Source organism: Pongo pygmaeus, chromosome 12 (assembly GCF_028885625.2).
Source record: "Pongo pygmaeus isolate AG05252 chromosome 12, NHGRI_mPonPyg2-v2.0_pri, whole genome shotgun sequence".
Lineage (NCBI taxonomy): Eukaryota > Metazoa > Chordata > Mammalia > Primates > Hominidae > Pongo > Pongo pygmaeus.
Window position 1 is genome coordinate 75,457,468 of NC_072385.2, and position 17,482 is coordinate 75,474,949.

General features: G+C 33.5%; 1 protein-coding gene across 15 annotated transcripts in view; it reads right to left on the reverse strand.

Annotated features, from left to right (window-relative positions):
• Nucleotides 1-17,482, reverse strand: part of VRK2 (VRK serine/threonine kinase 2) — a 261,737-nt gene that overhangs the window by 58,234 nt on the left and 186,021 nt on the right. For 14 of the 15 annotated variants that reach the window (XM_054472258.2, XM_054472246.2, XM_054472267.2 and 11 more), the window contains 5 exons: nucleotides 16,484-16,533; nucleotides 15,675-15,744; nucleotides 14,197-14,284; nucleotides 12,171-12,276; nucleotides 10,889-10,981 (listed from right to left, as the gene is read on the reverse strand). In XM_054472258.2, the coding sequence (XP_054328233.1) occupies nucleotides 10,889-10,981; nucleotides 12,171-12,276; nucleotides 14,197-14,284; nucleotides 15,675-15,744; nucleotides 16,484-16,533 (407 nt within the window). Of the gene's footprint in view, nucleotides 1-10,888; nucleotides 10,982-12,170; nucleotides 12,277-14,196; nucleotides 14,285-15,625; nucleotides 15,745-16,483; nucleotides 16,534-17,482 lie in introns of those variants that run through there. The other variant, XM_054472317.2, reaches the window with a different exon arrangement.

A 17,482-nucleotide genomic window follows, 5' to 3' on the forward strand; every position in this document is an offset into this window, starting at 1 on the left:
CCACTTTAAAGGAGTCTCACCAGCTATACCACCTAGTAATATTATAGTATCATTAAGCTAAAATAACACTATTCTGGAGATAATAAAATATAGAGATATTACAGTAAGTAAATTTTATATTGTTTATATATAGAAGTGACTAAAACTAAATTTTATAGATGTTCAACACAAGAAACACTACTTCTAAATAGTGACCATATTATGTGCACATTCCATGCAAAATTCTTACAAACACATTCACACTCCATTTTACAAGCAACCTGGATTGATAAACGGATTGTGTTAGAATTCCCTTCAGCAGACAGTAAACAAGCAGATTTAATGAGGCTTATGACCCTGCCCTATGAATATCCTACGAACTTTGAAAGTAAGTATTTTGCCACCAGATACAGGTCAGGTATTACAATTCCTTCTTCCAGATCACTAAATTTTTTTCTACTTTTCAACTTCCTTAACTGTACAACAACAGGCAAGACACTTTGGAAACACTATAAGAAACACTACCTTCTGCAATGAGCTTTAAGTATTTGAAGAACACATTTTCATAAAATCATAGAATTTTAGAGCTAGAAGGAACCTTTGAGATCACTTAGTTGAAATCTCATATTTTATACACTAGAAAGCCAAAACCTATACAGGTTAAGTAATTTGCAATTCTGCTTAATGGCAGTGCTGAAACTAGAACCTAGTCTCTTGACTCTTAGTCCACCACAATTCCCAGGAATAAAGAAGGCACTATGACAAGTGTTTTTAAAGAACACAGGTATACTAACATCCACATGTTGACATGAAGAATTATTCTGTACCTGTGAGGGCCATCCTCTTTGACCTAGTAACGCAGGTTGAGAACAGAAACACATGCAGCATAATGGGGCAAGGACCTCTACAATCAAGGTATTCCTGGCACTGAGATGACAGATATTGCATCAAGACTGGCCTCATGCCTTAAGCAGTCAATAAAGTATTTCTTAAAGGGTTATAGGAAAGGAATACAAATATACATGCTGTGAGGAATATAAAAGAAGTATATCTCAGGAGTTCATTCTAGTTCAGAATGTAAGACAACACGAAGGCAAGTGAGACCTGAGCACTCAAAGGCTTAAAATATACATTAGGAGCTACAGGAAATTAGAAAAAGGAAAAGCTCAGTATAGACCAGAATCATTAAGAAAGGCTTCATATAAGCTGTTGCATGAAAAGAATATGTCTCTGATAAACAAAGAGGGGCCTTTGCAGATGTGAGCATCTGCATCACTGAAATAAAACTTGTAATCTCAAACTGCATCAACTTCCTCCAAGTGACACTGGGAGATACAGGCAAGTGGGCATTACTCAAAACACCACTATCATTTTTGGTAATTCCATTATAAATGAGGAAATCAGAAAGACACATTTGTTTTCCAAATACTAGATCAGCACTCATAAGGCTACCTTTGTAGCTATCAATTCTGCAACACCATATCATCAACTTCCTTCAAGTGATACTGGGAGATACAGGCAAGTGAGCATTACTCAAAACACCACTATCATTTTTGATAATTCCATTATAAGTAAGGAAACCAGAAGGATACATTTGTTTTCCAAATACTAGATCAGCCCTTATAAGGCCACTGTTCTAGTTATCAATTGTGCAACACCATATCATATTCCAAAATCAGCAAGGTTTCAAAGAGAGCTTAAAAATTTAGGTTAGGTGGTCCAAGAGGATAATATCTACCTACCTATCAGTGAAGCACAAATTTGTAATTATAAACATAGTATTATTAAAGCATACAACATAATGCCTAACACAATAAATGACCAAAAAGTTAGTTAAGATGGATTTTTATTGTCTTTTCTAAAGACGTATCACTTCTGTAAGTACATGTTTCTTAATATAGTCATGCATTGTGTAAGGACAGGGATATGTTCTAAGAAATGTATTGTTAGGTAATTTCATCATTGTATGAACATACTAGAGTATACTTACACAACCCCTGATAGTACAGCCTTCTACACACCTAGGCTATATGGTACAACTTATAGCTCCTAGGCTACAAACCTGTACAGCATGTTACTATAAGTAAATACTGTAGACAACTGTAACACAATGGCATTTGTGTATCTAAATATATCTAAACATAAAAAAGGTATATTAAAAATACTGTATAAAAGATTTGAAAATGGTATAGCTGTATAGGGCATTTACCACGAATGGAACTTACAGGTCTAGAAGTTACTCTGGATGAGTCAGTGAGTGAGTGGTGAGTGAATGTGAAGGCCTAGGACATTACTGTATGCTACCGTAGACTTCTAAAACACTGTACACGTAGGCTACATTAAATGTGTTTAAAGTTTTTTTCTTTCTGCAATAATAAATTAACCTTAGCTTACCATACCATACTTTATAAACTATTTATTTTAAAACTTTTTGACTCTTTTGTCATAACACTTAGCTTTAAACACACATTGTATAGCTGTACAAAAACACTTTCTTTATATCCTTATTCTGTAGGCTTTTTCTATATTTATTTTCTTTTTTATTTTTTAAACCTTTTTGTTAAAAAATAAGACACAATCACACACACATTAGCCTAGACCTACACATGGTGAGGATCATGAATATCACTGTCTGCCACATCTCATCCCCCTGGAAGGTCTTCAGGGGCAATAACATTCATGGAGCTGTCCTCTCCTATGATAACAAACAATCTTCTGGAATACCTTCTGAAGGGCCTGTGTGAGGCTGTTTTACAGTTAACTTTTTTTATATAAGTAGAAGGAATATACTCTAAAATAATAATAGTACAATAAACATATAAACTAGTAACATAGTTGTTTATTATCATTATCAAGTACTATATAGTGTACATAATTGTTACGTGCTATACTTTCATACAAAGAGCAGCACAGGTTTGTTTACACCAGCATTACTGCAAACGCATGAGTAATGTGTTGCCCTATGGCATTACTATGGCTGTGATATTACTAGGCAATAGAAACTTTCCAGCTCCATTATAATCTTACAGGACCACTGTTGTATATGTGGTTTGTTGTTGACTAAAACATCATAATATGGTATATGACTGTATAATTTAATTTTAATTTTTAATTTTTAATTTACATTTTTAACCAAACCAGTATAGGGGACAAACTACATTTCCTCTGCTAAATATGATACGACCACTGTTGTTGTAGCAAGTACTACAATAAAAATTACAAACTTTCGTAAATAGTCCCTCTCCCCCTAAAAAACTTGAAAGATTTAAAAAAAACCACATAAAACAAGATGAAAACACAGCAAATATAGTAACAAATGTATACCAAATAACAGCAATAATTTTTATTTAAAAAAAAACTATAGGAGAACAAGGAGACAGAGAGAAACACACTAATAAGAGTAGACGTTTAAACACCACTCTTAGTACAAAACAGCTTAGGTGGACAAAAAGTAAATAAAGATATAGATGACATAAATACAGTGAATAAGGTAGATCTTTTGGATTTTTGCTGCATTTTACGTTCTGAAAATAAGACTACCTTTTTCTCAAGCAAACATGGAAGACTGACAAAAACTGATCAGCTTTTAAGTCACAATGAAAGCATCAGTGCATTCCAAAGAGTAAACTTATTATAAACAATATCATAATAATATTGTGATAAGTCTAGGCATTAATAAAAACAATATTTAAAGGCCCTTCCACATAAAAATTTAAGAGTTTCCTACTGAACTACTTTTTTGGTGAAAGAAAAATACAAACTTTCCAAAAGAATAAAGAGAACAAAAACATTACATATCAAAATCAATTAGATATAATATAAAACAATAAGGGAGGAAAATTCACAGCCTTAAACTCTTATGGAAGGACACCCAATTGGAGAACTAGAAAAAGAAGGGAAAGGTAAAACTAAAAGAGTACATATGAAGACATGATAAAGAAAAAGTCAGAAATTAATAATAAGAAAAAAGAAAAAATCTCATTAATGAATCAAAATTGAACTTTGTTGAAAAATTAACAAAAGGGACTACTACTGGCCACCTTCATAAGGATAGAAAAAGGGAGAAAGCAAAACAAAATTTAAAATAACTAGAGAAAAACAATCACTGAAGTAGGAAAAATTTAAGTCATAAGAAACTACAATGCAGACCACTGCACAAATAAAATTGAAAAAATAGATAACATGAATAACTAAAACAGACACTCAAATAGAGATAAAGAACTTAACCAATTTCCATAGAAAAAAGTAGAGAATCACAAAGAACTACCTCGCAGAAAAGCAAAAGAATCAAATAGTTTCACATTCAAAGACCAGACGGTTCCAATGTAACAGAAATAGTTCTAAAACACAGAAAATAAAACCTCTAAATTCTTTTTATGAACCAAATATACTGGTACCAAAATATGATAAAAACAGAACAAAATTAGAAAACTATGGATCAATATCACTTATGAATATCAATATGAAATCACATCATAAAATATTAGTGAACTTCAACATTATACTAATATTATGCCATAACACATTGAGATTTATTCCTTAAAAGGTTGGTTCAATATTAGAAGCTCAGCAATATATTATACCATATTAAAAGATTTGAGACAAATATGATTACTTCTATAGATATTAAACAAGATTCTGAAAAAATTCAATACCCATTCCATAAAAATAAAACACATTCAAGAACATAAGCGCTGACAGATATTTTCTTGACTTTATAAACAGATACTCACACACTCATATTCACACATATATTCACAAACATATACACAAACCTTAGTCGTAAAGCCACCATCACATTTAATGAGGTAATACTTCAGGCATTTCCAATAAGATTAGGAAGAGTAAAAGATTATTACGTTTCTTACTATTTAATACTGTATTGAATGTATTAGACGACGCAATTAGACAAGACAAATTAAATACAAGAACTGTAAAAGAAGAAAAACTACAGTATCTACTTGCATATGACGGTTTTCTAAGAAAACTCTAAAGAACCATTACTAAAACTACTCCGAACCACAAAATAATTCTGTAAATTAACAGGATATAAAATTAATGCATGGAAATAAAAATTCTTCATATACATAAACAAAAATAATAAGAAAGAATAAATCCACTGACAATATCAACAACAAGGTATAATATTTTGAAACAAACATAATAAGAAATATACAAAACTAGTAAGAGGAAAGCTTTAAAATAATCCTAATGACCTAATGCAAAATTGATGAAAAACAGAAACATTCCTTGTTCTTATATGAACATCTATACATCATAAAGATGTGAGGTCTCCCCCAAATCAATTTTAAAACTTAACATGATTTCAATGAAAATGCCAACAAGTATTCTTTTTTTTTTCTTTTGAGACGGAGTCTCGCTCTGTCACCCAGGCTGGAGTGCAGTGGCGCAATCTTGGCTCACTGCAAGCTCCGCCTCCCGGGTTCACGCCATTCTGCTGCCTCAGCCTCCAGAGTAGCTGGGACTACAGGTGCTTGCCACCACGCCCAGCTAATTTTTTGTATTTTTAGTGGAGGTGGGGTTTCACCGTGTTAGCCAGGATGGTCTCGATCTCCTGACCTCGTGATCCGCCCGCCTCGGCCTCCCAAAGTGCTGAGATTACAGGCGTGAGCCGCTGCGTCCAGCACAAGCATTCTTTTTAAATGAAACTAAACAAAATAATACAGAAAATCCAGTATAAATAGCTAAGATAACACTGAAAAAGGAGAACTACAGGGAACTACTAGTCCAATCCAATGTTAAATTACATTATAAAGCTTCAGAAATTAATGCACCAGTATTTATGGCTGGCATTGTTATATAAATAGACAAATCAGTGCGATTCAACAGGAAGTACAGAATAAAACCAAATACATGAGGAAACTGAGTATATGACAAAAGTAACAACTAATATTACTGAAGCAAAGATATATTTTAAAATAAATAGTGTTGGAACAACTGGAAAACCACTTATAATAAACTGTAATGAATAAGAGAGCTTTAAGTTTAAAAAATAAAGGGTATTCAATTAGGAAAAGAGGAAGTCAAATTGTCCCTGTCTGCAGATGACATGATTATTTATTTAGAAAACCCCACCGTCTCAGCCCAAAATTTCCTTAAGCTGATAAGCAACTTCAGCAAAGTTTCAGAATACAAAATCAATGTGCAAAAATCACAAGCATTCTTATACACCAATAATAGGCAAACAGAGCCAAATAATGAGTGAACTCCCATTCACAATTGCTTCAAAGAGAATAAAATACCTAGGAATCCAACTTACAAGGGATGTGAAGGACCTCTTCAAGGGGAACTACAAACCACTGCTCAACGAAATAAAAGAGGACACAAACAAATGGAAGAACATTCCATGCTCATGGATAGGAAGAATCAATATCACAAGAATGGCCATACTGCCCAAGGTAATTTATAGATTCAATGCCATCCCCATCAAGCTACCAATGACTTTCTTCACAGAATTGGAAAAAACTACTTTAAAGTTCATATGGAACCAAAAAAGGCCTGCATTGCCAAGAAAATCCTAAGCCAAAAGAACAAAGCTGGAGGCATCACGCTACCTGACTTCAAACTATACTACAAGGCTACAGTAACCAAAACAGCATGGTACTGGTACCAAAACAGAGATATAGACCAATGGAACAGAATAGAGCCCTCAGAAATAATACCACACATCTACAACCATCTGCTCTTTGAGAAACCTGACAAAAGCAAGCAATGGGGAAAGGATTCCCTATTTAATAAATGGTGCTGGGAAAACTGGCTAGCTATATGTAGGAAGCTGAAACTGTATCCCTTCCTTACACCTTATACAAAAATTAATTCAAGATGGATTAAAGACTTAAATGTTAGACCTAAAACCATAAAAACCCTAGAAGAAAACCTAGGCAATAACATTCAGGACATAGGCATGGGCAAGGACTTCATGTCTAAACAAAAGCCAGAATTGACAAATGGGATCTAATTAAATTAAGAGCTTCTGCACAGCAAAAGAAACTACCCTCAGGGCGAACAGGTAACTTAAAGAACAGGAGAAAATTTCTGCAATCTACTCATCTGACAAAGGGCTAATATCCAGAATCTACAAAGAACTCAAACAAATTTACAAGAAAAAAAACAAACAACCCCATCAAAAAGTGGGCGAAGTATATGAACAGACACTTCTCAAAAGAAGACATTTATGCAGCCAAAAGACACATGAAAAAATGCTCATCATCACTGGCCATCAGAGAAATGCAAATCAAAACCACAATGAGATACCATCTCACACCAGTTAGAATGTCGATCATTAAAAAGTCAGGAGACAACAGGTGCTGGAGAGGATGTGGAGAAATAGGAACACTTTTACACTGTTGGTGGGACTGTAAACTAGTTCAACCATTGTGGAAGGCAGTGTGGCAATCCTCAAGGATCTAGAACTAGAAATACCATTTGACCCAGCCATCCCATTACTGGGTATATATCCAAAGGACTATAAATCATGCTGCTATAAAGACACATGCACACATATGTTTATTGCGGCACTATTCACAATAGCAAAGACTTGGAACCAACCCAAATGTGCATCAATGATAGACTGCATTAAGAAAATGTGGCACATATACACCATGGAATACTATGCAGCCATAAAAAAGGATGAATTCATGTCCTTTGTAGGGACATGGATGAAGCTGGAAACCATCATTCTCAGGAAACTATCGCAAGAACAAAAAACCAAACACCGCATGTTCTCACTCATAGGTGGGAATTGAACAATGAGAACACTTGGACACAGGAAGGGGAACAACACACACCGAGGCCTGTCATGGGGTGGAGGGAAGGGGGAGGGATAGCATTAGGAGATATACCTAATATAAATGAGGAGTTAATGGGTGCAGCACACCAACATGGCACATGTATACATATATAACAAACCTGCATGTTGTGCACATGTACCCTAGAACTTAAGGTATGAAAAAAAAAATGAAACCAGGTGGAGCAAATGAAATATCACACATTGCTGATGGGAATGTTTAATGGTACAGTCACTCCAGAAAACAACTTGGCAGTTTCCAAGTGAAACATACACTTTCATATGACCCAGAAATTCCACTCCTAGTTATTTACTCAAAAGAAAGTGAAACATATGTCTCCACAAAAGGCTGTATGTGAATGCTTAGCTTATAGCAACTTTATTTATAATCGTCAAAAACTGAAAGCAACCCAGATAGCCATCAACAGGTGAACAGAAATTGTAGCAGTTTTCAATAGAATACTACTCAGCAATAAAAAGGAATGAACTACTAATGACCTACAAAGATAAATTTCAAAAGCATTATGTTAAGTGAAGGAAGACAGACACAAAACAGTACATACCTTATAATTCCACTTACATACCATTCCTGAAAATGTAAAAATATAGGGACAGAAATCATCTCCTGGGGCTGGGAGCTATGCCAGGAGAAGGGGACTGATTCTAAACAGGAATGAAAGAACTTTTGGGAATGGAAGAAATGTTCTACATCTTGGTGGCAGTAGTGGTTACATGATATATACATCTGTCAAAAGATATCAAACTGTACATTTAAAAGGGTGACATTTACTGTTTGTAAATTATATCTCAAAAAAACCGAATCTTTAAAAAGTATGCAGATATTGCCAAATTTCCCTTCCACTAACTTTCTTATACCATTTAATTTACATTCCCAAAGGGCATTCTAAAAGTGCTGGTACCTTTATCAGCCTCAATATTATCAGACTATTATTTTAGACCTCTCCAATTTGATAAGTCCTGTAAAAAGGGTGCCTCGCTGTTTTGGTCTCCTTATCTTTTCATTTTTCACAAAGGTGGCCTTTTTTCCTGTTTCTAGGACAGTCATATTCCTTCTCTGTTCTGTTTATTCATTCTTTTCGATCATCGCTTTAACAAGGTATTTAGTGTTTTTCTTATTTTTTTTTTTTCAGTACCAGCTAGAAATTCTCAAATATTTGTTATCTATTTACCAGTTTCTCATTCACCTTTCATTTTGAAAAAATTTTTATTAAGAAATGTAACCCATGCAAAGATCAAATATTCAATTACATTTTTTCTAATTTTTTATAGACTCAATCATTTAACTCTTTAAACGTGATAATACAGTAACAACTAGGTATACTGTTATTTAAGTTTAAATTAAGTTAAATTAAAAATTCAGTTTCTCAATACTAATATTTTAATATTAAAAATATAATCTACGTTTTTTAAATAGACTATATTTTTTAGAGAAGTTTTAGGTTTGATTTAGGTAAATTTAGAGCAATGTAGGTAAAACTGAGTGGAAAATACAGTGAGTTCCCATATACCTCAAGCCCACAAAGTCTCTCCACTATCAACATCCCTCACTAGAGTGGCACATTTTTTACAGTGAATGAACCAAGAATGACAATCATTATCATCCAAAAGCCACAGTTTACATTATGTTCACTCTCGGTCTTGTCCATTCTATGGATCTTAATAACCAAATGATGACATGTATCCACCATTATAGTATCATGCGGAATAGTTTCACTGACCTAAAAATCCACTGTGCTTCACTCATTCATCCTTCCTCTCCCTTCTAACCTATGGAGATAGTAAAAAATTGATCTTTTTACGGTCTCTATAGTTTTGCCTTTTCCAGAATGTCATATAGTTGAAATTATATAGTAACTAACCTTTTCAGATTGGCTTCTTTTACATAGTAAAATACATTTAGGTTTCTTCCATGTTTTTTCATGGCTCAAAAGTTCATTTCTATTTAGCAATGAATAATATTCCATTATCTGGATGTATCAGTTTATCCATTCACCTACTCAAAGACATCTTGGTTACTTCAATGTTTTGATGAGTATGAATAAACCAACTAAAAGCATTCACGTGCAGGTTTTTGTGTGGATATAAGTTTTCAACTCATTTGGGTAAATACTAAGGAGCACAATTGCTGCTTGGTATGTTAAGAGTGTCTAGCTTTCTAAGAAACTGCCAAACTGTCTTCCAAAGTGGCTGTATCATTTTGCATTTCCATGAGCAATAAATTTCCATGAGCAACAAATGAGAGTTCCTGTTACTCCAAATACTCATCAGCAGTTGGTACTGTACTGACCATGTTTCAAGTACTTAGCCACATATTGCTAAAGGCTACCATACTGGACAGTCAAACAGAATATTTTCATCATTACACAAAGGTTTGATGGAAAAGCTTGCTTAAAACTTTTTTTTTTTTTTTTTTGAGATGGAGTTTCTCTCTTGTTGCCCAGGCGGAGTGCAATGGCACCATCTCAGCTCACTGCAACATCTGCCTCCTGGATTCAAGCAATTCTCCTGCCTCAGCCTCCTGAGTAGCTGGGATTACAGGTACCCACCACCACACCCAGATAATTTTTGTATTTCTAATAGAGACAGGGTTTCACCATGTTGGCCAGGCTGGTCTCAAACTCCTGTCCTCAGGTGATCCACTCACCTCTGCCTCTCAAAGTGCTGGGATTACAGGCATGAGCCACTGCGCTCGGCCTCTCTGCTTAAAACTTAATTGGTTATACAGTAGGAAATGATGAACTAATATGACAGCGTTTTAACCTCTACATAAATCCATCTCTACTCCCACTGGATTTTGATGGTTCTTTATCTATATTTGCTCAGAAATTCAAATTCCTGCTCAGCCACTTCTTAACTGTGTGCCCATTAACATATTATTTAACCCCTCTGACTCTCAGTTTCTCATCCTAATTACTCATTAGTTTGGTACAAAGATTAAAATAGATAAGCAGGTAAGATAAATTACAACATTCATCATGTTACGCTCTCATTTGTAAACTCTTCTGGGTTAGAAGTTTGTTTTCTGAATGTTTCAGTTTCATACATTAAAGACCTTTATTAAAAGCAAAAGTATGTATTTACCCGGTCTGGATTTTTGTAACCCAAAAGTAGATTTGCTGCTTTTATATCACCATGAACATATTCATTTTCATGTATATATTCCAGTACATCCAACTGTGAAAATAAATAGATAAAATAAGGTTATACTGCTATTTAGAACTCATGATCAATTTCAACATTTTGAATATAGAATAACATGGGTTTTTTTCATATTAACAATGACAAATTGATGTATTTCACAATTACTGGTTAGTTAATTATTCTAAAATATCACATCTTCTGGTTGCTCATCCTAGAAAAAAGTAAAATGATCCTCAAAAATCAAGTATTTTAGCTGAAGTTCCGAAGGAAGAAAATCAGGATTCAAAAATGCTTATGCCTAATTCCTGATAGCCCAGTAGCCAAACCGCACTGCACAAAGAGGAAAAACATAGCATAAAATCAGAGATCTATGGTGAAATAATCTTGAAGCCCAGCAATTCCTCACCTAAACAATAATTATAAATCAAGCCTTGAGAATCTCAGAACAAAATGCCATGTCCATGAGCAAAGGGAAAGGTATTCTTCCTCTGTATGGTAATAGAAAACTCCTTAGCTTCATCTCTAAAGCCCTTCAGCCTTGCATGTTACATACACTTAGTACTCAGTAAACATTTGCTGGCTTCGAGGATGGATAAATGAGAAAATTAATGCATTCTATTTGCTGCATTCCAATCTGGCATAAGCAGCTTCATGCTACTCAAAGTGAAAAAATGAGACTTAAACAAACCAAATACAAACATATAAGACAAATATGTAGTATAAACAAATGTGTGCCTGAGTACAATTAAGAGTTCGTTGCTTCTGATTTGGCAAAGTGTATTTTATTCATTGCCACAACTAATTATTGCCACCATCCCGAACTCACAATAAAAACTTTATAGCACCCCCCTACTATCACATGTTTAAAATGGCTGACAATATATTTTGCCATAATTTACATTGTTATAACTGACAAAAGAAAGGTTATTCTTACAGCAATGAAAGCTTGTTCTGGTATGTAAAACAAAGCTCTAAGGAAAAAGAATATCAGACTGGAGAACCAAAGCCTAATTGAGTTTGCAGTGCCAGACACAGCACATTCTGTCACTTACAGAGCCCATTGTTATCAATTTCACCAAAATAGCCTCTACTCCTAATAACTGATGTCTCTAGGGCAATAATCCTTCATTCTCTAATAATTCCAGAAAGGGAAAAGATTTCTATATGGCAAGAAGTAAATAATTTGGAAATGGAGCATGCGAAATAAGTAATTCTTTCTTACCATTCGGATACCTAATTGCAGGACAGTTGACTTTTTAAAGGTACCATTCTGGCCTGAGATCTTCTGTAAATCTATTCCTAGTCTTTCCATTACCATAAATCTGTAACTGTAAGAAAAAAGCATCGAAAAGAGATCATCCTGAGGAAGTAATGCTTGAAACTGTCTATTTAATTTGAAACAAGAAAAATTACACTAAACCTAACAACTTGGTATAATGCAATCTAAACCATTAGAGAATGAAAGCACGTTCATAATTCTGCTATTCTTTCGCAGAAACTGCTCAATATTTACTTTGCAGCTGGTTTTCTATAAGAGAATGCTGTACTGAACCATTCACACTGTTTTACATAATGAAAAAATCTTTTTAAATTAGATAGTACTGAATGCAATTCATTTTGACTCCATGACTTTCTTGCCATATGGCCTTGAACAAATTATTGTCCACACATGATTTTTTTTTTTTTGAGACAGAGTTCTGCTCTGTCACCAGGCTGGAGTGCATTGGTGCAACCTCAGCTCACTGCAACCTCCACCTCCCAGGTTTAAGCGATTCTCCTGCATCAGCCTCCCAAGTAGCTGGGACTGCAGGCATGCACCACCACACCCAGCTAATTTTTGTATTTTTAGTAGAGACAGGGTTTCACCATGTTGGCCAGGACGGTCTCGACCTCTTGACCTCATGATCCGCCTGCCTTAGCCTCTCAAAGTGCTGGGATTACAGGCATGAGCCACCGTGCCCAGTCACATGAATTTTATATTTGTTTCTTGATAAGATCATATTTATCGTCTCTATACATTTATAAACATGTCTTTTTTTAAGTGCACTTCTTCCTTTTCTGTTCTGTTTGGCACCTTCCATACCTTCTTTCCTTCCCTTCATTTATATATCCACATCAGCCCCTATTCTATATCTATGTATGCATACACAAACACACACACTTAAGAATTTGTTTTATAGAAATGTGATCATATTATAAGTATTTTCTCCATCTTACTTTTTTTAATAGTATCTCATCAAAATCCTTCTAAGGCAACTAGTATAGCTCTAATGGACTTCTTTAATGGGCTACGCATGACATGATATGAATGTATCATGATTCAATAAGCCATTCAGTCCCCCAGTGGCAGTCCTTTACTTCAAGATTACTGTTTGCTCATTTTTTTTAATTTAAAGCATTTAGAGACCATTTCAACAAAGTACTGACATCTGAGCTTATTCTCTCATCTATGAAATAAAAATAATGTCACCTATTTTAACAGGCTATTCAAAGGACAAAACAAGATAAAGTATATAAAAATCTCTGGCACAAAAGGGTAAATAAAAAATGACAGACTTTTTTTCTTTTTTCAAACACTATTAATAAATTATATATATAGGACTAGCATATTTGGTGGTTTTAAAGATATTTCTATAACTTATTTGTTGTGCTTCTCCTCAAGAGACAGAACTTAATTCTCCTCTCTCAGGACCAATGGATCTATCTAGTGACTAGCTTCTAGCAAAGAGAATAAAGCAGAAGTGATAATATCCCTTTTAAGATTATATTACAAAAAACGATGACTTCCTTCTTGAATGCACTTGTCTGCATGCTCTCCCCCTGCCCCCCAATTAATTGCTCTAGAGGAAGCCAGCTATTTTTCATAACACTCAGGTAGCTTATGCAAAGACCCACATGATCAGGAAGTAAGAAGGCCTGCCAACAATCACATAAGTAAATTAGAAGCAGACCTTCTTAGGCCTACCAGTAGCCACATGAGGAACCCTGAAAACAAATACTTCCCCAGATGAGCCTTGAAATGAATGTAACCCAGCAGACAGCTGACTATATATCCTTATTAGAGATCCTGATCTAGAATCATCCAGATAAGCCACTTGCAGTCTCTTCACCCACAGAAACTAAGACAATACAAGTTTGTGGTTATATGCCAATATGTTTTGGTAATTTGTTACATGGCAATAGTTAACTCATAGACCATATAAGGAATAGTTATAAAGAAATATTTGATTATAATAATTCCATTTTACCTTTTTCCCTTGAATTCAGTCAGACCAGATCCATAAAACAGAGGAATTCCTAAATAATCAAGTTGTTTGCGTTCTATCCACTTTTTGACTACAAAGACAAATTTATTTTTAAAAGGATTCATGTTATTTGAAAAGATACTTGTCACCTTTCTACAGACAAATTTATTTAGCTAACCAAAAAAGTAATTAGATCTTCCTAGAAGATAATTTTTTTTTCATCAAACATCTCCATCTAATGGCCTCAAACTGTTACCACTATAATTAACAAAAAATTAGAAAATTTTAAATTAAATCAATAAAAACAAGTCATGGTCTTTGTATATTGATACCATATATATTAATGTTTCAATCTATAAAAAGAATTCATTATCTTATATGCTAGCTAAATTTCTAAATATAACATACGTTAACCACCAAAAGATCAGTAGAGAGATGGCTTTTTCTTCCCTATTACTTCAAAATCTAAAACCATAATGGACCAAAAAAAAAAAAAAAAGAAAAAAAAAGCAGAAATTGGGCAGAAAAACCATCTTAGTTTTAAATTATTTTATACAAAAACTGGTTTTGATTAGTTTACAAAAAATCAAATCCACTTAAATAAAGTTAACTTTCATCATTTTTTTCATGACTCTAGCCTATGTTTTTTATGTTTAAGACAGCTCTACTGATAAACAATCAAGTTTAATGGATTCTATTTGTCACTCTGACATAGTTTAAGCAATTAGTAAAGACTACAGTCTTAATGTTTAGAAGACTTTATTAAGAAAAACTAAGTTAAATATTGAGGCCAGACCCATCACTCTTATTCTTAAACATGATGTAAAGGACCTTGACTATACAGTCATTACAATCCTGTCTACTTCTTTAATGTTTTTCTTAGCCCATCTATATCACATTTATAAAATGCTGTTATTTTTCCTCTCTGCTTATATTCATTTCCCATTCAAATCTTCTAACTGGTCATTCTTACACTTGGTATCCAGCTCCAATTAATTTTCCAGCATTCAAGTTTCTAACATTTTCCTAAACATCTTAAAGTTTAATCATTTCCATATTTCCACACACCTTGCCCCAATCCATTCTACAATCGTTCCTTTTTTATACATATATCTACTTCCCATTTTAATGTTTTTTCCCTATAGCCATCCTATCCAAATGGTTTACTGTAAAAGAAATAATTTCATTCTACTATCTTTTACACTTAGGGAACTCTTGGTAGCTTAGATTAACAACCTAACATTTTATGTAAAGTAGTAGAAACAACTTTGACTTAAAATATATAACCCATTATGTATGTCATGTCAAGATTTGTATACCATCTGTCTTGCTTTTATATGTTGTAACAGTTAACTGTATCACTTTACAATAAAATTTCTATTGAAAAGAATTTTCCAGAAGGCCAGAAAAAGACCAAAATATCAACACTCACTTTAGCAAGCACATATATGGAAGTAGCTTGCTTTGCTAATTTTACTTACTACAGTCTTTTTTTGCAACTCTCTGATAAAATTTAAGTTCTGAAAATAACGGGCCATTTTCTTGATATTCCTATAAAAAAAAGAATAATTAATTTTACTAGAAAAAAATAATCCCAAAGATGGAATTGTTATTTCAACTGTGAAAATATGAACATATATATGTAGTATATAATAGTTGAAACACTTTTTATAAAACATAGGCACCAGATTTCCACTAAAAATCTCAGAAAACACTAAATAAACTTGAAGAATCTAATTTTTAAACAACATATTGTACCACTATCCCTATACAGTCTTACACATAGAAGTAGTTTTCTTACAGAGAACACTTACTAGAAGCACTGAGCACTGTATACATAAACATACACAACACTCACTGTATACCAACATACACATCCGGATAATACACAGCAAACTCTCCTTGTGGTCCACTCACACATGATACCTTTACTGAATGGTCTACTATATTTCATTCATTATACTAGGTACAGGGGACACCAAAAAGAAATAAAACCCTATGCTTGCCTTTAAGGACCTTACCATCTTGATTAGAGAGGTGGAGAGAGTGGGAGGGCATTTGGGAGGGAAAGAGAAAGAATAGCTAGATAGATAACACACCAGGGTAATAGGTGGCAATACAGAAAAACAAAGGTTCTCCAGTTTTAATGTTTTAACAACGTGAAAACAGATCATAACATTAGGTTTACTGATAAGGCAATAGTTATAAAAATTAAAGTGAAAAACATTCTTAAAGCAGAAAAGGAAAAAGTCAAATATATGTGAAATACAAATCTATGAGCAACACTTACCACTTTTACTACATGTCTTGCATCTTTCTCTGGTTTATTTGTGGGGAAAGCTGCAGAAAAAAAAAACACACACACAATGGAGAAAAATAGTTATTCCCAATTACTGAATACCTACCATATCCCAAACACTATGCTAAGCATTTTACATATGTAAGTTTATTATATCATCCCAACAACCTTTTATGGTAGTAGGAATCAATCATCTCCATTTTATACAAGATGCTACTGAAGTTTGAGACGTTGAATAAATAAATTGCTCACTAAGAGGTAATATATTAGAGATAGAAACTCAAATCTGCCTGACATCACAGCCCATACACTTGATCATAAACCATATTCAAATATTTAAATACAGAATCAATAGACAATATGAATCATATAGATCCAAAATGTGGGGGGAAATATTTTATAGATATATGGCATTAAACCCAATATATAATACACAGTAAAATCCATTGATTCAATTGCACTAAATTAGAATTCATAATGATTCAGAAATAAAAATTGATTCAATTTAAGTAGAAAGTTCAAAACAATTTATACTTGACAAAATTCTAGAATAAGCAAGGTTAAAATGAGAATAAAGCCTTTAAAAATATCTTCTGAACCTACTAATCAATTACTTTTACATTAAAGAATACATATCACATAAATTCATTTCAATTTCAAGTTACCTTACTTCATTTAATTCTTATTTTCCATTTGTGGTTCAGATGGTATAACCCTACTTTTAAAAACTCCAGTGTTCACATTTTAAAACAAATTAATCTTTTTCCTCTACATTACCTAAATTATTAAAAGATTGTTTTCAAATCTCAATAAATTTACATGTATATTTATTTGTACTGCAAAAGACTAAAACTTTGCCACTTGTTCATTTGTTCACTGTCCATCCATTCATTCCTTTACTCATTTAAATAGCTAAAATATTTATCAAGAAGCTAGAATATGCCAGGCACTGTGTTAAGTGTCTGGATGATATCTGAAGGAAAGGGAAAG